General features: G+C 43.2%; 1 protein-coding gene across 1 annotated transcript in view; it reads left to right on the plus strand.

Annotated features, from left to right (window-relative positions):
* The window catches only part of DGKI (diacylglycerol kinase iota), a 309526-nt gene that overhangs the window by 81045 nt on the left and 207015 nt on the right, over positions 1 to 21466 (plus strand). Inside the window, exons 4-7 of the mRNA XM_053657112.1 lie at positions 718 to 792; positions 2115 to 2171; positions 10120 to 10185; positions 20836 to 20907. Coding sequence (XP_053513087.1) covers positions 718 to 792; positions 2115 to 2171; positions 10120 to 10185; positions 20836 to 20907 — 270 coding nt within the window. The remainder of the gene's footprint in view (positions 1 to 717; positions 793 to 2114; positions 2172 to 10119; positions 10186 to 20835; positions 20908 to 21466) is intronic.

Raw genomic sequence — 21466 nt, forward strand, 5'->3', positions numbered from 1 at the left:
GTGGCCTGAGGCAAATCACTCACAGCATCTTAGTTTTCTCATCTGTACAACGGGAGTAAGAATAGTCCCTATTTCTCAGGGCCGTGAGGGTCAAATCAGTTACTATTTGGGAAGTGCATGCAAGGGCCCACGGCAGATAACACGAGCTAAACCACCTTAGCTGCAGTTGCTTGGTGTGAGAGTTATTCTTGTCTTCTTGCTTTCCTGAAGCTTTGTGCAGAAACTCAAGTCACTTCGTATAGACTTGTGCCTGAAGTAGGAGCCTAAACGGATTGATCCCCTGAAATGCAGACTCTGCAGGAGGGAAAGAATGCTTGTTTTAAAATTATTCCTAACTTTAAATGTGGGTTGGCCTTGCCCCTTAAGTATTAAAGTTAAAATAAAGGATAATAATGCCTGCATTTTTAGGTTATGAGGTTTAGAATAAAGAGCCTGGTTTATATTATATACTCACTATATAGCTGGTAGTATAATTATTATATTTTAAAGAGAAAGTCTAGGCCACCCTAAGTCATGGGGATGTGGAGCTATTTGGTGGGTCAGAGAATTGTTGAAGTTTATTGTGTTATTGAATGGTTAAGACAAAAATTTACATCTGCTTCCTAATATAAACAGTTGCAATGGTTGCTTTATTTACATATACTCTCTTTACTACCAAGGGCCTCTCTAGAACAGAATGTTAACATTTCTTTTTGTATTTTCAATTGAATGTTGTAGAAATCGGCCCTGAGGAGGAAGTGTGCGGTCTGTAAAATCGTCGTCCACACCGCCTGCATCGAACAGCTAGAAAAGGTGAGACAGCGCCACCTGCTGCAAATTTTGCTGCCTTGCAAGTGTTTGGACTTCTCAAGACCAGGTGTCAATTTCTATTTCCAACTTTTTGAAAATAGGGCCCTTTTGAAAAACTGGAAGTCCAACATTATTACCAGATTAGTAATGGAAAGACAGTGCTTAAGGTTCACTCATTCTGTTGTTTGCTGATGTCTAAGTTGATATCATTTAACCCTGGCTCTTGGAAGAAGGAACAATGAGGTTAGAGAAAAAAACCTAGTATGCACTTATTTTCTTCACAACAGCGAGCATTGCTATTCCCTCATGGAATTTCCCACAAGGTGTTTTTTCGTAAAGAAAAAAATTCCATAAGTTTTTTGAAATTATTAATCTATGGCTGAGTTTACTTCTTCCAAGAGTGACTACAAGGGAGCGAGCCAGGCCAGAAGTAGCTCTGAGTTCCTGCTCACCCTGCGTCATCCTGTGGGTGGGGCTGAAAGGGACGTAGGCTGGGGTGTCTTTCCTCCCCAGCGATGTCTGCCTAGTTCCTTTATCTGTCATCTGGGCGGGGGAGGGAGAGGATCCCATGGAGAGCTGCCCGTCGTCCTCTCCCCTCTCCCACCTCCTTCCCCAGTCCCTCCCACACGCAAGTCCCTGTGCATTGTCTGTGTTCTTGAGCTGCCTTGGGAAAAGGTGTTGGATTGTTTTAGTCTGCTGCAACATTCATTGAGTTTTACGACCACATTACCAATTGTTGCCAGTTGTGGGAATGACGACTAAATGTTTCATCTCGCCTCCCAACCCCGTTTACTCTCTCTTCTCCTTCATTTCTAAACTCCATTCTCCCGACCATGTGGCTAGAGAAGACATAAATGACTAGGAGACCTCCACATCTAAGTGAAAGGCAGCACTGAATACTCAAATAATAACTTGCGTGTGTGTGAATCATTATCATCGTATGAAAAATTTCCCAAGTTTATATTTTCCTGCTTTTAAAATCTGAAACATAGATGGGTGATTTCAGCTGCCTTACATTTTTTCCTCTGACTCTTTATTGTCTCCGTTTATCACATTTATGGTGTAAGAGCATTATCGTTTAAAGATATTTGGATCCCATCAATGACACTGAAGAAACATGGATCGGAGGTATAGACTCACTTGGGATTTCTGTAGATTATTAAGGTGATGCTTTCAAAGAGTAAGAACAGTGTTACACTTTGTTCTTCCTTCTTTGGGGGTTTTCCTTTATAGCCTCAATATCTGTCACTGTTGGTTTATTTAGGTAACTCATTCCAATCTGATGCGTATCCCTAATACCACACACTTTTCTTTTTCAATGACAGATTAATTTCAGATGTAAACCAACATTTCGAGAAGGGGGCTCAAGATCACCAAGAGAAGTGAGTATTTCTGAGCTCAAATAGCAGAGTGTTTCCGAATTTCAGAGCTCTGTCTCAAATGCCAGCTTTACTTTCCCACTGATTCACAGGGTTTATCCATATTCACAAAGAATAAAAGGCACCTCCCAGCATTTCACATCAGCTTTTTATCAGTAAATCAACAAATGCGGTCAATAAAATCTCCAAGTCTTTCCAAGGTGTGTGTACCGCCCTTCATTTTTCTTGCAGAACCTACAGGAAGCAGAGGTCTCACTGAGTGCAGCGGAGAGAAGGGGAGGGGATGGGGGTAGAACTCAGGAGGTGAGAAAGCAGTGGCATTTTATCATATTGAGGTCCAGTTTAATTCAATTTTTCAATTTTGAGTGGGTAGAAGCTACTCGGGGGCAGCATAGTTACTGAGAATTCTGTAAACAGTGGAGACAGTCTGTTTTAAAATCAGCCTTGATGCAGTGTGATTTGGGGCATCTCACCTCATTCCTCTTAATCTCAATGTTTTCATCTGACAAACAAGAAGAGAGAGAGATAGGAAAGTAGGCAGATAGATAGATAAGTGGATAGATAGATAGATAGATAGACAGGTAGATAAATAGATAGATAGATAAACAGGTAGTTGGTAGATACATACATACATACAGACATACAGATAGAGTAAACTGAACCCTGGGCTCAGTCCCCCCACCCCAACCTTGCAGTCTGGCAGTGGAGACAACCGGTACACAGGAAACCACAGAGAAAAGCAGTGCTGTGGTGTAAGTGGTGAGCAGAGACGAGGGCAGGAGCGGGGCTGCATTCCCGTGTTGGTCCAGCTTTCATTCAGATGGCAGTGTGTGCAGTCAGAGAAGACGAGAATGTTGGTGGAGGTTGTCCGCCCTCCTCTGTTACCCCTATAGTGTGGCTCGAGGCCCAAAAGGGCACTCCCCTATCCGCCAAATGATGCTTGGACCAGAATCGCCCTCAACAGGATTAGCTGCCCAGCCTTTACTGTCTCACGTGGCGCTCTCCGAAAGAGGAAGCGTGGTAAATAGACTTTTTGGAAATAGACTCTCCAACCCACTGAGTTTACTTTTAGTTATGTATCTATATTGATCTCCCTTGGGAGCCTTCCCAGCCAGTGCACTTCTCAAATTAGCTCTGTGTAGTGAGGAATAGAAGAGACAGGGAAGAGGTCACAGCCAGGGCTTCCTGGAAGAGGTGGCAGCTAACCTGAGACTCAAGGGAGTTGTCTGAGTGGGCGTGGGAGTAGTTAGGAGGTGAGTGAGCACCTTCTGTGCACGCAAGAATGTGAGGGGGAACATACCAAGGAAGACATGAGATCCCAGAGATGCGCAGAACTAGACGCTGAGGTTCTTGTCAGCCAGGCTGCAAATTGAGCATCTTATCATCACAGTCACTGGCAGCAGGAGGGAGGCATGAGTCTATTTTAAACAGAATGTATATGATTCTGGCTACCATATGAAGGGAATACCATGGAGTTCAAGAGTAGCAATATTGAAGACATGGAGGGAATTTCAGGGGCTATTTTAGTAATCCAGGCAAGAAATAATGAGGATCTGAACTGCTATGAATATTGAAATTAAGCAAAATTGATAACTATGAATTTGAAGGACACAATATTGACAGGATGTAGTGAATGGTTGGATTAAAGACAGAGGAGTCCAGAATAAACCAGGATTGTGTTTTGGACAAAACCAATTAGACGTCGGAGCATGAATTGATTCGAGGATGGAGTGGGCACATGACAAGCTTAGTTGTAGAACTCTCACATTCGGGGTGTTCTCAAGGTCCCCAGCTGGAAATGCCCCATCAAAAGCTAAAGTGAGTTTGGAGCTTATGAGGGAGATTGGGCCACCGGCAAGACATTTGTGAAATGTCAGCATGAACGGGCAGTAATTAAAGCTAGGAGACCAGGTGAAGGGGTAAAACAGGAAGAGAAGATGTCCGAGTAGATAAAGATCACTGAAGTTTTCAGCAATGTTCATGGGGAAAAAATCCCTGAAAAAGAATGATTTCGTTATTCCTAATACAAGAAGACCAGGAGAAGACATGGAAGGAGAACAGGCTGGGAGTGGAGGTTGCGAAGAGAGGCAAGACAGTGGTTCCCATCAGTTGTCCTCTCCCCCGGTTGCCTGTTATGTCCCCAATAGGAAGGCCACGGGTCATCCGCAGGCTGAGGAAAGTCTAGGAAAAATGATGGTGTCGTCCCTCCCGAGTGCAGCATAGCACTAACCAGGAGTTAACTCTGTGACAACTCCAGTGAAGGAGAAATTTCCTGGAGGACAACAGAAGGAAGAGCTTTGTGTTCTTAAGGTAGAGTTTGTGGATTACTGACCAGGGGATCCATGTGTTCCCCTTTCACTCTGCCTTCTCAAACCTCTCTCTTTCTTTCTGCATAGAAAATTACTATTGTATGTGCCGTTTTCTAGTGCAAGTATTTTTGGCTCGTTTGTTCATCTTTAGTTTTCACTAACTGTCACTTCTTGTCTATGAAGTGAGACCCTCCATAAATGTTTTGGAAACCTTCCCTTGTCTTCTCTGCAAGGACCTGATATGTATTCCTTTCCTACATTTTCACTCCTTCTTCTAGATTATTTTCATCAGCATAAACATAATAGCTCCGATCTTTAAAGAATGACAAATTAAAATATTCTTTAACCACCAACTGTGTCTTAACGGCGGCTCTGATTCTTAGTTTTGTGTTCATGCTAAATAAACTTCCATAAAGTATATTATGTATAAACAGTGTGTCCCCTCATCATTTTAACCTGTTCTGTTCTGGTTTTCACTCTCTCCACTGAAATTGCTTTTCTGATATTGCCAATACCTCTCTAATGCCAAATCCATAGATGTTTTTCTCTCTTTTTTTTTGTTATTCAGTCTTTCAAATGCATTCAAAGTGTCCTGTTCCATTCTTTTTAAATGCTCTCCTGTCTTGACATCTTTCTTCCTCATCCTCTATTTCACTAGGTAGTGCTTCCCACTGTCTTGCATTGCTCACTCCCCGCCCCACCCCAGATTTCTGCGTATTCCTCCGGGGTTGGCACTTGGCCATGTTTATGTTTTCTCTCCACCCACTCTAGTTGGAAGAGCTCGGCCAAGCTCATGGCTTTAAATATCATGTCTGGGCTGACAGTTCCTGGCTTTACAAGTCCACCCCACACATCTTCTTGGAGTTCCATTGGACATGTCCATTGAATATAATGCAATCCTCTCAAATATGATGCATTAAAAACTAAGTTTGCCCTGACTGGAGTGGCTCAGTGGGTTGGGTATCTTCTTGCAAAGTAAAAGGTTGCTAGCTCAATTCCTGGTCAGAGCACTTGCGTGGGTTGCAGGTTCGACCCCTGGTTGGGACAGATACAAGAGGCAACCGATGGATGTTTCTCTCTTGCATTGATGTTTCTCCCCTTCTCCTTCTCCCTCCCTCTCTAAAAATAAATAAATAAAATCTTGAAAAATAACCCTAAGCTCATTTCCATCTTCCTAAAAATGATTTTCTTTTGTATCTCAGAAAATGAGATGGCTATTGATCCAGTGGTTAAATCGAGAAAACTGGTTATATTGATTCCTTCTCTCATGTACTCACCACATCCAATTCATTTGCTGGCCCTATCAATTTTATTCATAAAGTATATTTTGAACCATCTTTTTCCTCCATTTTTGTTGCCTGTGCCTTCAGTGAAGGCACCGTGATATCTCTCTTTCGGCCACTGCCATAGCTTCTCCATAATTCCTTAATTTTGTCCTCAGCCTACCATGATTTAAGAGAGTGAGCACTTCAAATGAAAATTGGCTTATATCATTTTCCAGCCTTATACTCTCCAGTGGTTTCCGTAGCTCTCTGAGCCAAGCCCAACCCCTTGCCTCTGTGTGAAGAGTTCTGCATGGTCTGGCTCCAGCCTGCCTCTCCACACCCACCCATCCACCACATGGACTTCCTTTCAGTTCTTGAGGCACACATCATGCTGTTCCCCACCTTCACACACCGTATGCCATTGCTCTACCGGAAATCTCAGTGCATGGCTGGCTGTTTCTTACAGTTAGGCCTCAGCTCGAGAGTCATCTCCTCAGAGGTCTTCCTTAATGACAAAGTTCACACATTGTTCTTTCTCAGGGCACCTTGTTCTGCCCCATTCAGAGCACTTTATATGTCATCGTTATTTACACACATTACTCATTTTCTTGTTTGCTGTCACTCTTCTCTAGCATAAGTTTGGGAGGTCACTCATGGCCCGTGTCCCAAACTCATTGTGCCAGGATGTGGACGATGTGATCAACAAGTATCTGGTGCCTGAATGCATTTATGAAGGTGTCCACGTCTCCCAAAAATGTTCAAAAGCTCTTGGTCTAAGAGGACAACATGAAGATGGAACTCATGATAGACTATGACCCATTTGAGGCTCTTACTTAAGAGACCTTAGGTAGTTAATCATTGCAAATGAAAGAACAGTCACTTTAGAATTTGTCTGACCTGGGCCCAAGTGACACCTCTGCTTCTTTTGCACTCTGTGGAGTCTTGATCCAGAGCAGGGATGCAGAATAGGGATGCAAAGTGGGGATCCAGGGTAGGGATGCAGAGCACGGATCCAGAGCAGGGATGCAGAGCAGGGATGCTGAGCAGGGATGCTGAGCAGGGATCCAGAGCACAGATTGATGATCACTGTACCCTGCACTTGAAGAGTATCTGACACGCAAGTTTTTTCATGAATTTTTCTTGGACACCACCTCTCAGTAGAATTTTTGTGGAAGTCACCCTTCTTAGACATAAGCTATATGGATGGAGTTATAATCTTAGGATCCTTTCAAGTGTTTTATGAATAATTTTATGCATTGAACTGACTGAAAATAACTGAGCAATTGTATTATGCATTTCTCTTAATAATACTGAATATAAGCCCTGAAATATTGTGTCACTGAGATTTTAACACCCCTAAGTAATAGCCCTTTCTTTACAGTATTTAAAGACAGTATATGAATAATTCAGAGATTATTGAATCATAAATATAACATAAACACAAACAATATGATTATATGGTATCAGAGGCCTTACTTGGCTATTTTAATAAGTAAGCACTTAATAAGAGTGTTTGGCTATCAGCACTCTTATTTGCCATGTAAGAATCCTGACTCTAATTCCAGTTCGATAATTTAGGAGATGTAAATAACTATCAAAAGGGGGCAGTGTGAAAATTCAAGTTCTTGGGAAATAAAGATTAGAAAATAGCAGTGATTCTATAGATCTTTTTTCCTAGTTGATAAAGGCAATTGGTGACCCATACAAATGGCAATTACATGATCTAATCACCAAAGAAATTAGGTTGAGAATTCCATTCAATTCAAACCATATTTGTTAAATGTTTGCTTTGCTCAAACTATGTTTACTTGGTGGAGGAAATTACATTAGGCCTGAGAAGATCTCTGGACAGAAGGTGGTTGACACCTCAAATTGCAGAGCTATAGGTTGAGGGCAGTTGCTCAGTCTCTCCTACGGTATATACAGTATGTGGTACTGCATGTATTTGGTATAGTAACTGGTATTTTCTCCTCCAGTGCTTTTGTTCAAGTTACTTTATCTTACTATGACTTCGTTTTTTTTAGGCTCCTATCTATTTCCTAGGAAGGATGATATTAAACATATTTAACCACTTATAGTCATATATATTAATATGTAAATAATTTCATAATGTTCTTTTATTCCCCAAGTAAGTTAAACTACATGGTATTATAGATCTGCTTACCAAACACTATGTATTTCCACACGAATGATAAGTTAGTCTTATAATTTCCAAGCACTTATTGACTTGTGGCCATTGTTGGTTTAGTCTTTTGAGCTCAGCTGTCAGCAGCTATATCGTCCCGGGAGTTAGCCATAATTTCACGTGGGTAACTGTCCAGTTCTTCCAACGTTTCTTCCTGAGGTAGTCATGAAGTGATTTATAATGCCAACAAGTACAGAATTTCTCTTACCATCAACAATATTGCTCATTCTCCCTAGTTTTTGCTAAACCAACAGCAATTGCAATAAATTTTCACGTCCCTTGTAACACTGTCTGACACTTATTTCCACTACTGACTGTCACCGAAGTCATTTATTGAAGGAGCTCGACTCCTATCTTTCTGAGCAGAGTGGAGGCACAGGGACACAGTGTCTGAGAGCAGCCTGCAATGTGATTTGTTGTCAAAGGAGAGCTCATTGAGAATGAATCCTGGAGAGCTGCTATGTAAAACATTCATGTTTCTGTTGCTTCATAATGAAGCAGTGGGAATGCTCTGCAGTGCTGAGGGGCTTGGTGGTAGGATGCTGTGGTATATAGTTCAGGAGGCACCAGGGCATGCGAGGGGCACCAAGTTGTAATCTACCCACCAATATTGGAATAGTTCAGTATTTAACAGCTCATAGGACTCAACTGGTACCTACCAAGTAAACACCACCTCTGTTGTCTTCATGAAAATGGAAAGAATTACCACATGTGAAATATTTTAAAGAATACTTGGCACACAGTACTCAACAAATGTTAGCTATTATTATTATCGGCTCCCTTCTGAGAATATAGATCTCTCTATATGAATTATGTTTGTGTTTTATTAAACTGCCGCTGTGAGAAAAGCAAGACAAAAATTAGACTAATTAGTGAGACCATTATGCTCCTTTTTCTCTTATTATAGTTAAAAGCCTCCAGGATCTTTGTTTAGCTTTAATTTAAATTGATTTGGCATTATAGAGAGAAATAGAGGTGGCATTTTGGAATTGAGAATGTTAATGCTTGTTAGGGGTGTTTTTGGCACTCTGAATTTTGTCCCTTGTTATGATTATTTTTTTTCCTCAGTGCTGATCGATTTGCTGTGTTCCTCTGTACCTAGAACAGTGCTTGACAGACAGCAGGTGTTTAGTATTTGTCAAGTGACTGAATGTATTTAAAAAGGCCTTTTAAAGAGAAGGCAGAGGTGACTTGACAATACCAGACACGTTAACCTCAGGTAAAGTATGCTTTCTCAGAAGGGGGCAGGGGAGAAAACAGTAGCAGGTATTTTAGGTGTACCGGCCTAGGAGGAACAAATTATATAGGTTATAAGGGTTTCCCTGCAACGTGCCTTAGGCCTGCGGACAACTTTCCTATGATGTGCCCTTCCCCAGAGCAGTGCTGAAGGGCTCCTTGACCCTCTGCCCCAGGAGTGATTGTTTGGAGTGAAGAGACTTTCTGGGTTTCCTGTAGCTCAAGACAAGAATAGACCTTGAAAGCTCATCTTGTCTGGTTCTGAGAACCCAAGGACACTCAGCGCTCCGTGTCATTGCAAAAATGTCACAACATGCCCGTGTCTCTTGTCCTTCTCATCTCTTTCCTTCACCTTTTCTCTTCCCTCACTTTCCCTGGCAGCAGATTCTCACCATCTCTGTCCTTAATCAGGAGATCTACTTTGATCCAAGACTTCATTTTTTGTAAGTGCTTTGTAGCTCAGATGTTGAGCATGGTGCCTCCCTGGCATATAAAGAAACACTAAAGACATATTTGTTAAAAAAAAATATATATATATATCGGACATTGTGGTTTCTGCTTCTCTTCCTCACTTTTTCCCTCCTCTAAGGGTCTTTCTTGGACCCGCCTCATTGCCTCCCTGCTCGAGGCCCCTGACCTTTTCATGCACAGAGCTCTGCACAGGGTCTTCCTAGGAGGCAGGCAAGTAGAGAAGCAGCAACCTGCTGTGGCCGTGTGTCACTGGGGAGACCTGGAGGATGGACGGAGGTGACGAACAGCTATGGATGGAGACTCGGCTTCCTTCCTCTACGTGGATTCATGCTCATGGTTAAATGAGTCACACGGGCCCATATTTGGTTTGTGTTACTGTGCTTGTCGATGATGGTTTATGAAAGCTCTATTCTTAAAACAAGAAACACAACTAATATCGGGACTCGCACATTGAAATGGATTCATTGTATTTTGTTTTTCCACAGAATTTTGTGCGTCATCACTGGGTGCACAGGCGTCGGCAGGAGGGGAAATGTAAGCAGTGTGGGAAGGTAAGGGGCCCGGCACCCACGGGGATGCGGGGGGGGGGTGCCTTGGGCTTTGTGAGCACCTGAGCTAGATGAGTACATCACTGCCCTTCTGAACAGCCGTCTTTCTCTAAGACCTCTTTCCTGAAGAGCTGTTTCAGGACTCACTGCAAGAAACAAGAAGTCTTAACACAAGGCCTGAGCACATCTTAAGAGAGATGGATACATTTTTGTGGTGGATTTCATTGTTGATAGTTTCAAAAGCAACTCTTCCTATGTTAACACTCCCTTGTAAGGACTACTGGCCCACCATACTTCTTTGATCAGCAACAGAAAATCACTGGGTTGCTGAGTAACACTGCTTTTGTTGACATATTATTGTGGTTGAGCAGAAACACAGCATGAAAGCAGGAAATGTGTGGCTTCCTTAGGATATTATCCAGGTCCCAGAAAGAGATGCCCTTCTCATTCGTGGTTATTTATGTCTCTTGTCTCCCTTGGTATGACTGGCATGTTATAGAGCCCCGTATTCTACATGATATTGACCCCAATAGATCTGGGATAGGGATTTTTTTAATGTACAAAGATACATTTTAGGAATGGAAGGCCCCTCTGGGAAGGTTAAACTTCTGGTAAATCACTCTACAAAGATATTTTTCTCCAAGTGATATCACTAGTGAGCTGGACTAAGGAAAGGGGCATTTCGATTTGATAGAAAGCAATATAATTTGGGAGAATATACCCCTCATCAATGAACAATTCCTAATTCATTTATTTATTCATGTGACCCATTTGGGTCAAGTGCTGTGGTGAGCTGACCAGTGTAACATTTTTGACAGTAGAAAGATTCAAGGAACTGTTGGCCACCTGATGTAGGGGTGTTGAGTGTGAGTGAGACTTGGAAAAAGTCTCATTTGTTTTTCTGTTAGCACAGTGTCTTGGAAGAAAATAAGATGCTGTAGCCATTGGTTCCTGAGTTCTTCTGTGGAAGGCTGCACACCTCACGCTCGAGGCTGCGCCCTCCCTGTAACCAGTATTGTCTTCTCCAGTTCAGCGCAGAGACTCTCCCTTGGCTCCGGTCTAGCCTGTAAAGAGAACAGATGAAGTAGTTTGAAAGCGGGAGGAGGGAAAGGGAAGAGGAGCAGGAAGGGGGAGTAGAGTGACCCTCACCAGCTGTTTTGCATGGCTGTGGATAAGGAGGTCGGCCCTGCACTCTCGGGGACTTGCCTTCCCCAGTGCTACTCACCCCTTTTCCTTTCGGTGTTGCCTTGCAGGTTATGGGTCTACTTGGACGCAGTGGGTTGTACACTGTCTACAAGTGACCCACAAAAGTGTGTGTGTGTGTATGTGCATGCATGTGCAAGTGAGAGAAGAAACTGATAGGCACAGCCCATTTTGAGACGGGAGATGTGAAGAGTGGGAAGGATTTGGATGACCAGGTTCTGCACTTCAGCCTAGTGCCTGTCCCCCCTACCCCAACAAATGTCGGGCTGTAGTAGAGGTAGAGGGACATCTGAAAGAAAATCCATGAACATTCTATATTTTGTCATGAGTCTTCCTCAGTGTCACGGTATACTCCCTTCTTTGGCTTCATCGTCTGCTGTCATGGTCAGCTGAATGGGATAGCTGGACTCGCTGGACTCTGAGTTGCTGTGACCATGACTTTCCTGCCCAGTGTTCTTGGGCAGCCACCTTGGCATCTTGGAGTGTTCCCGGCTCTCGTGGGGGAGTTCATGGTCCCAACTCCTCACATAACATTCCTATAATATACTGGGTTGGCCAAAAAGTTTGCTTAGTTTTTTTCCATAAGATCGCTCTGGTAGTGTTTGTCTGTAACTTCATTCGAAACAATTTTCTTAGATTGTACTGTGGCAACTGTCATATCAATGTGCATTTTTAAAAAACTTCATCAAAATTGGTGAATTTTTATGTAGCCATTTTAATGTTGAAGATGGAAGAAAATACACAGCATTTTGAGCATACCATGCTGTATTATTTCAAGAAATGTAAAAATGCAAAAAAAGGTTTGTGTGGTGTATGGAGAAGGTGCCGTGACTGATCAAATGTGTCAAAAGTAGTTTGTGAAGGTTAGTGCCAAAGATTTCTCACTGGACAATGCTCCATGGTTGGGTGGACCAGTTGAAGTTGACAGTGATCAAACTGAAATGTTAATTGAGAACAATCTGTTATACCACGTGGGAGAGAGCCGATATACTCAGAATATCTAAATCAATAAAGTTATTGGCGAAAATGATAAAAATGTGTCTTTTATTTTTATAGAAAAAACTGAGCTGAGTGTTTGGCCAACCCAATATACTATCACATTCATCTCCTGTGTTTATAATCCAGCTGCTCATGAATTCCCAGAGACTCACGCAGCTTGGACACGGGGTTGTCTCAGATCTGCATCTCCTTGGTGGATAACGGAGAGCCCTTCTTTGGACCCTGGCTTCTATCCTGGATTAGAGGAAAGCTATAGCTTGACTTCCATTTACAGGTTAAGTGATTGAAAAATCCATTCCAAACTTTGGTGCTATGCATAATTTTCATTGGTGGAGTTGCACATTCTCACATATCCAGAGATCTTTAAACCATTTCCCATACACATGTACCTGGAACATATGATTCTATAATTTACCCACTGGGATGCAGTGAAAAAGAATCATTTTCACTTATCCAAACTTTTTTCCAATGAGTGGTTTGCAGACTTTTGGGATTGTTAAGGAGTGTTTATGGTTAGAGAATATTTGGAGTTTCTATTTCTACTTTTAAAGTCAGCAATGAAGTGAATATTTGGACTGATTTTCCCTTGAGCCTTGACTAGGTGACTGACCGGCTGCATGTGTGTGACATTGAATGGTCGTCAGATGAGAGGGCTCACAATTCCCTGGTTCAGTCGCCTTAACATTTGCTGAATATCACAGGCTGCCGTGTTTAGGACTATCACAGAGCTTTACAGTATTTTCATTCATTGTTTTATGTAAGAGTCAGGGTTAGGCAGGAAAGCAATGGCACACTCACACTGAAATTATGTAGTCTGATGAGCATTTAATAAAGAGAATATTTAAAGTGTGTGAGCAGAGTGCAGCAAAACCCCAAGAGTGGAGAGCCCCGAGGCTAGTCCCTGCAGTGAGCTGTGGGCACGTACAGTCTGAAGAGGCAGGCGGAGGGACAGCGCCCTGGGAGACTCAGGCAGCCAGTCTGGGAGATGAGCTGGGGTAAATATTCCAACTTCCGTCCTTCAAACTCTAGTGTGCAAACCCAGTAGAAAGCAGACCACAGGGGACACTGCTGAAATGGTCCATGAGAACCCACATTCAGAACAGGACCGGGGGTGGGGGGCAGTGGGAGGGATGCAGCAGGTGCTGTTCAACCTGGAGCTCTGCTCCACACACGAGCGGAAGCAGGACGCATGCTACTCTGCAAAGGGGCCTCTTCATGAGCTTTGCCCAATTCAGTCACAGTCCTTGCAACACAGAGGTGTTCACCCTAGTTGAAAAATCACTAGGCGAAGGAAAAATCTTGCCATGATTTTAGCTAATGGGACCTTTTATTTTTGAAGGAACCAAGCATCTAAACCCACCACTGTGGTTGATTGTAGAAATAGGCGTGTCAACCACAATTTGAAAACATATCTTTTTTTAAAAATTTATTTAATTATTGTTCAAGTACAGTTTTCTGTTTTTTACTCCCACCCCAGCCCACCCACTCAGTGTCTTTGTTTTTATTTTGCTTGCTTGTTTGTTTTGTTGTTTAGCTTCCTGTTAAAGGTGAGATCATATGGTATTTGTCTTTCAACACCTGGCTTATTTCACTCAGCATAATACTTGATCCAGTAATTCCACTGCTGGGATTATATCCTAAGAACCCTAAAACACCAATCCAAAAGAATCTATGCACCCCAATGTTCATAGCAGCACAATTTACAATAGCCAAGAGCTGGAAGCAACCTAGGTGCTCATCAGTAAATGAATGGATCAAAAGATTATGGTACATATATACAATGGAATTCTATACAGCAGAAAGAAAGAAGGAGCTCCTACCCTTTGCAACAGCATGGATGGAACTGGAAAGTATTATGAAAACTTATCTTTTATTTCCTCACTTAGAAACATATAGACAAGTTACAAAAATAAATGAGCTAACGCTTTGGAAGTGAAACATTGAATCTTGAAAGCAGTTTTGAATGCAGCGACACACAGACTCTGGTCTGCCTGGGCGATGCCCTCCGGAGGCCTAACCAAACCCGCCACATCATTATGCACTGCTCGTCCGTAAATCATACGTACTTTCATACACAATTAAGTAAATTAAACAGCATGTAGCATTAATTAAATGGGAAAATGTCAAAACGACTCTTTCTTCTAATGAATATTGTTGAGAAGTAATTTAAAATGAACTTACAGAGCAGCATTCAAAATACACATCATCTCAAGGAGGTATACGTCCTAGCATTTTTGTAATGCAAAAATGACACCGTGATTAAGAACATTCCATGGGGTGCAGTTGAGACATGAATAGCGAAAGGGATTGCAGAGTCTGAAAATAATGAAAAAGAAGAACCTGGGGCTTTGGGAGATGTTTTCTTGTCAGTTTAAAGCACTGGTCTGTACTGATCTGAAAGCGTGTGTGCCCTGGAGGTCAGCCTGGTTAGGGACCAGGAATGGAAGTTCAAGGGTGAGGATCCATGCCCTGGACAGACAGGTTTGCTGATTTGCCTGTTTGTGTACGTCCATGTAAAACAGAGGACTCTCCTGCCATCAGCCCCAGGAGGGTCGCTGAGGGTATAGAGAGGGTCATGTGACAAGGACAAGGACCCCAAGCCTCTCTGTGGAGAGGCCCTGCCAGCATTGCCGTGGGGAGCCTGGCTGTCCTTCCTGTCTTTGACTGAGTATCAAGAAAGGGGTCAAGGCCAACGGCCATTCTATGCCCTGCTCCCATGAGTTGGCTATCTTCGATTCTTCATATAAGTAGCATCATGCAACATTTGCCCTCTGCATGTGTTTTATTTCACTTCACATCCACCCGAGGAAGGGGAGTGGGGAGGTATCAGTCAAAGGGGATGAGTTTCAGTTATGCAGGTTCATTCAGTTCATTCAGTTATGAATGAACCCTAGAGATGTGCTGGGCAACACAATGCCTGTAGTTAACAGTGCCATGTTGCATACCTACAATGTTGCTTAGAGGGTAGATCATATGATACATGTCCTTAGCACAAAAAAATAGTGAAGAGAGTGGGAGGGAACTGTTGGAGGTGATGTATATGTTTACAGCATAGATGGTGATGATTTCGCAGGCGTATCTCCAAACTCATCCAATGTATGTATTAAATGTATACAACTTTATGTCAGTCATACAGTATGATGGTTACCAGAGGGAAAGGGGGTGGGGGAGAGTGAAGAGGGTGAAGGAAGTCAAACATATGGTGGTGGAAGTCTAGACTCCGAGTGGTGAGCACCCAGTGCAGTGCACAGGTACTGCATTATAGAACTGTGCACCTGAAACCTACACAATTTTGCTACCCAGTGCTGCCCCAGTAAATTTAATTCAATAAATATTTTTGAAAAGGGCCAAGGAGCCGCAGGGCTCAGGACCAGCGCTCCTTGCTTAGTCTCCAGGTGGCCACTTTGCGATGGCCACCGCTCCCCTGGTCTTTGACATGGTCTGCGCCCTAGTGTGACCACTCTGGTCCCCCTTCACTGTTTGTTCACAAGTGCCAAAATAGTACAGTTGTGCAGAGGGAGGAGGTGAACTTCCCTGCAGCCATGGCGCAGGTCTCACCCAATCCCGTGCAGAGTCGGCATAGCCCCTCAAGAGTTGTCCTGCCTGTCCAGCCATTGCATGTGGGCTGTCCTTGGCCGAGGTGACTCTTTTAGGCTCGCGGCAATTCCTAAAGATGGAAAATGTCTCCTTTGAGAGCTATCAGCCTGCTACACTCCTACTGACCGGGGGGGAATGGGACGAGAGCCGCAGTCCAAGAGAGTGCTTGGACCCACACATAGGGTGCATCACTGCCATCACAGCTGCCACGCTTACGAGCCCGCTGTGCCTCGGGTGGTGTTTTAAAACAAAGACGAAACCCGACAGTTAAAGTTTTGTTTTCAGTTTTGGCCATATTGACTGTAACACTGAGTCTCTGTATATATTATTTTTGTCCTAGAATCCAGATGGTGGTAAAAATAGGGAAATATACACATCACAGTTAAAAGTAGTTAACATGTAAAACAGAATGTGAATGAGCAGCCATTGTTAGAGGCTTCATTTCCATTGTCCCTTAATTCCAAGGGCCAGGGTCAAGCTGCTTCCGTGAGGCCATCTGCCTCAGAAATAGGAGAGGACTGGAAGTCGTCTTAGTTCTGCATACAGTCTGGCAAGTTTGTGGTGATGGTGGTGACTTGCACGGAGAATCCCGTGCCCCAAATTTTGTTGACTCCCTTCCCGACGACACTCTATGATCTGTAGCTTGTATGGGGGATCTTCAGATAAATTAATGGAAAAAGCCCAAACTATCTGAGGGTAATAAGACTGATTAGCTCTGATGAATGGGTTGCAATCACCAATAACATTAGAAGGAAGAACATAGAAAGAATGTGTTGGTCCAGGTGTGTGGGTCGGAGGATGCCCTGGGGTGAGAGTGTATGAAGGACAATCGGCAGTGGGGAATTTTCAGAGCCTTTCATTAATGCCATAAACTATGGTAGGATTAAACCCAATAGACAAGAATTTGGATTTTTAAAAAATAATTCTAATAAAGGAACTATAGACTCACATAATTTGCCGCACTGGCATAAGCTATAAAGACATTGCTTATTAAAATTTCATTTATAATCACATTATTATAATTCAACTTACATGACCACATACATTTACAATCTGAAAATCCTGAATCTTTACAAAAGTTTTAGCTTCAGAACAGTAAATTCAGTATGAGGTGACTTAGGGAGTTCAGGTAAGTTAGACTAAATAAACCCTGATCTTACATAAGCTAAAATATTAATGCTGCCATTTTTGTTCTGTGATGAAATGAAGGACTAGGCATGTTTCAAAACTAGCCTAGTAAACAGGTTCACAGTTCCAGGTGCACATATCAGTGGAAAACTGGGCAGGAGAGTTGGTTAAGGGGAAAAAAGTCAGTCATTTGTATGTGCTAGGAGAGAGACTGGTTCATAGAAGTGGCTTTGCTAATTAAAGATTGAAGGTTGAGCCCTGGCTGGTGTAGCTCAGTGGATTGAGCACAGGCCTGCGAACCAGAGTATCGTGGTTCGATTCCCAGTCAGGGCACATGCCTGGGTTGCAGGCCAGTTCCCAGCAGGGGACCCACCAGAGGCAACCATACATTGATATTCTCTCCCTCTCTCCTTCCCTTGCTCTCTAAAGATAAATAAATAAAATCTTTAAAAAAAAATGTTGAAGGTTGAACCCTTAACAAATTCCAGATAGGACAGAATTAGCCCGCAAAATCTATAGATAATGGGTCAAAATGGGTGCCACGTTTGATTAGTGCAAAAATATTCTCAGTCAGGTGGCTGTGAGTATGCACCTAAGTCACTCTGAGGAAGGTCTCAGTTACTGATCAGCTTTGGCTGCAGGATGCTCAGCCTTCTGGGTTTGTCAGCTTCACCCATTACAGGCAGTTGCACCGAGACAGTTCAGCCAGTGTGAGATATTCTGGTGAAGGTCTGGTCTGATCTGAAAAATATCCCTTTACCTTAGTGACTATCCAATTGCTATGGTGTTTGTATCCCATCGGCTAAGTATGTAAGAGGGACGTAACAGTTTTATTTGAAAGCTTTTATTTGGCTAGATAAATGAACTTTGCATCTCATTTAAACTTACGATGACCATGTTCATATTAAAATATAATATGTGTAAAATTATATATATATATTTAAAATAATAGTGTATTTGAGAAAAAAAGTGTTTAAAGTTCTCTGTTTTAAGAGAAATATTGAGTTAGTCTTATTTTATAATTCCCTCAGGTTGCCCTTTATAATAACTCGTGAACTTTGAGCATAGGAGTGAAAATGAGGAGGTTCCTTTTGTTGTTGCTTCAAGTTTTGGAATCAAGAGCATATTGACTCTTGTGTTAAATAAAATTACATCAAGCAGGGAGTCAGGCTATGGTCAGGGGACTCCCTCACTCAAACCTCAGTTACATACGTAAGCAATACAATGCTTTTGATTTGTTTCAAGTAAAGTGTCCCCCCTTTTTTCTGGTCTCAGCCAAGGCTGAGAAGCTGAGTGCCATTTGCTATATGTCCTAGATGGCAGATGAAAGAGAGGCAACAAAGTTTTAGCTGCTGAGAATAAATGTTGCTTAACCTTTATTTCAAGAGCTTAATTTGAATAACCCCGCCCCCATAAAAAACAACCTTCCCCCCCCACCCCCCGCTCTTGGTATTTATAATTCTGAAGTCAGTTATGCCAAGACATCTGACCTCACATCCCTCTTTTCCTCTTTGCCGGCGATGAAGAAAATTGACCTCACACATCACCGAGTCAGTTGGAATTCAGTGACGGTGTCTGTCAGAGTCAAGTGCAGGCCAGCATTCGAGAATGGACTGTTAGGGATCTGGCTCTTTCTGCTATGTGGAGACCATGGCCCAATCGTCTCCTCTTTGCGGGTGGCTGGTCCGTGGAAGCCCTGGTAGGATTCTATTTATGTCCCCATGTTAGACAGTAACCCTGAAGCTATGGCCTCTGGGGCCCTGCCAGACTAGAATCCAACCCACTGCTGAGAGCCGGTGGCCACCAGGCTCCTCTCCAGGGCACCCGCCGCAGTCCCCGGCTGTGGCTGGCCTTGTTTGCTGCAGGCATCAGCCTGTCTGGCAGGACTACATTTGTGTCTCCCCGAAGCCATGAGGCCAGTGTGCTGTAGAAGGGTCGGTCGGCTGGCACCCTGTCCCTCTGTGTCAAATAGAATATTGCTAGTCACATGATAGACACTGGAGGACTTTGTCAGCGAGGCGGTGGAAGACACTGCTGTCGGTAGGTCTTAGCCGTAAAAGTACTGCTTCATTTATATATACTGGGTTATAAAGAACTTTTCTTGCACATGGCCCCATTTGAGTCTCATGACTCCTCAGTGGCACGGGACAGGTTTGTATTGTCATTCCCACTTTCAGGTGAAGGGAGAAATGAGAAGGGTTAAGATCTCCCAGTCAGCAAACAGGTGCAAGGATGACGCTCAGCCTGGCCGTCTCAGCATCTACTTGCTGTCCAATCACCTGATGTATGAACTGATGAAGTGGTGGCTGGCTAACAGCACTTAAAACACTGTGTAATAATACGTTTGATACAGCGACGATCAGCAGACCTCTAGCTGTGGCTTCGGTTGCTGGCATGCCGACGGTCCACCATGTCGATTTCCAACCATGTGGCTCGGCTGTCTCTCAGGCTTCATTAAATTAAAGTGCTAGCGTGTGTGCAGTGTCTGTGGGGTTGGAGGAGAGGGTCGTGAGGAAGCATATTTCCAGGTAGTTTAGGGTAGGTGTTTAATGTCTACCTAGGATGAAGTTGGTGGTTGGGTCACGCTGTGGGAGCAATGACTTTGTTCAATTAATCAGAAGACATGCATGCTATGCCTGTGAGGTGCAGCAAGCTATGCTAAGTTGCGAGGACCTACCTGTTTAAGAACCCTAATAGGGACTTCCCTCAGAAAGCTATAATTCCACTGGAGAGCTAACACAGGTGCACATGAAATAGCCAACAAGTCGGACGATATCCATTAATGCCAAGGTCAGGTACAGATAGTAAGGCCTATCTATGGTTTAGAATGGAAGTTCTTTTAAGGTATAAATCTATTTTTTTAATAAAAATTTTCTGTAGACGTTAAGCAAGACTTCTTCAGCCAGTGCGTTGGTAGCTTTCCTACCCTTCACATTTTCTTTTGATCCCTTTACAAAAGTCCTGCTTTTAAAATGTTTTGTCGTTGCTCTGCATTTGTTTACGTGGGTCGGGATGTCTCAGACGGAACGAATGGGTGAGGGTTGGGAAGGCCGAGTAGCATTCTTTGAGCATTACTGTATACTCTGGTAATTGTTTAGGGACAGCCTCAGCCAAAAAGCACCTCTTCCGTTCTTGATAAAAAAGTAAATCTGTTCATTTAAAAGGATTGCATTGGCCATTCCATTAATCTCACTGCTGCTTGCTGGTGAAGAATAAAATTGAAAGCTGCTTGTTTTGAGACCCGATATCCCAAGGGGGTGATGAGAGACTTTGAATTCCTCCAGCCCCTTGGACTTCTCCCAGACCCTGACTTACAGGCCCCAACTCTCTGATCCTTAATTTCTCTCTTTGTGGTTTCTCAGATGGTAATACTCTTAGAACCTCTCAGATGGATGACCATTGCTATAAAGTACCACTGGACCCAACAGTGGCTTTTCTTTGACTTTGAATAAATACAGAACCACATTTATTTGGGTACCCACCCTTTTGTGTGGCTGACTTTGAGCACTCAGTGGTACAGCAGATGCTGGTGCCTCCTCTCTCACCAGAAGCTCTCACGTGGCAGAGGGTGGAGAATGTAAGTGCTGAAGGCGGCACGTGCAGACCTAGTTACCTGGAGCGGTGGAGTCCGTCCTGGCTCTGTCCACTTCTGTGGGCTTCAGGAGGGCAGGTGCATGCTGTGATTGAAGTGATTTTAAATGTTCTATCTCTTGTCCTAACACCCAGGGCTTTCAGCAGAAATTCTCCTTCCACAGTAAAGAGATTGTGGCTATCAGCTGTTCCTGGTGCAAGCAGGCGGTAAGTTTGGGGATGACATGAAATGAAGTGGGCTCACGTTCTATCTGAGGGGACTCAGGCCATTGCTCGTCTTCCTGTCTATAGGCAGAAGGTCCTCTCCATGTACATACATGATGTTACCCTCACAGAGGATCATTGGAGGAAGCAAGACATTGAGACTGTAGAATTATAGCATCTCTGAGCTGGGAGGAAAACTATAGAGATAAACTAACCCCTTTATTTTTACACATTGAATTCTGCGACCAGAGACTGGAAAGTTCTCTGCTGGTTCTATCCCTGGGTCTAGAATCAAGGACTTCTCACTCCTGGACCATGTTTTTTTCCCAACGATACTAGATTGTTGGGAGGAAGTTGCAACACTGAAAAGAAAGCACCATGCAACGTTAGAAAGTCCTTCTAACACAGCAGTTCAGATATCTCAGTTCTCCTGTTTTTGATGTGGGTACCTTTTTTTGTGAAGCTATGTTAGGACAGGAATGGTTTTGTATTCTTTAAATTTCAATATTGTTATATTGTCTCTGTGCTCATTGAACTGTAACTTTTCCTTACATTTGACACA

This window comes from Artibeus jamaicensis, unplaced genomic scaffold (genome assembly GCF_021234435.1).
Source record: "Artibeus jamaicensis isolate MK-2021 breed Jamaican fruit bat unplaced genomic scaffold, CSHL_Jam_final scaffold_3307, whole genome shotgun sequence".
Taxonomy (NCBI): Eukaryota; Metazoa; Chordata; class Mammalia; order Chiroptera; family Phyllostomidae; genus Artibeus; species Artibeus jamaicensis.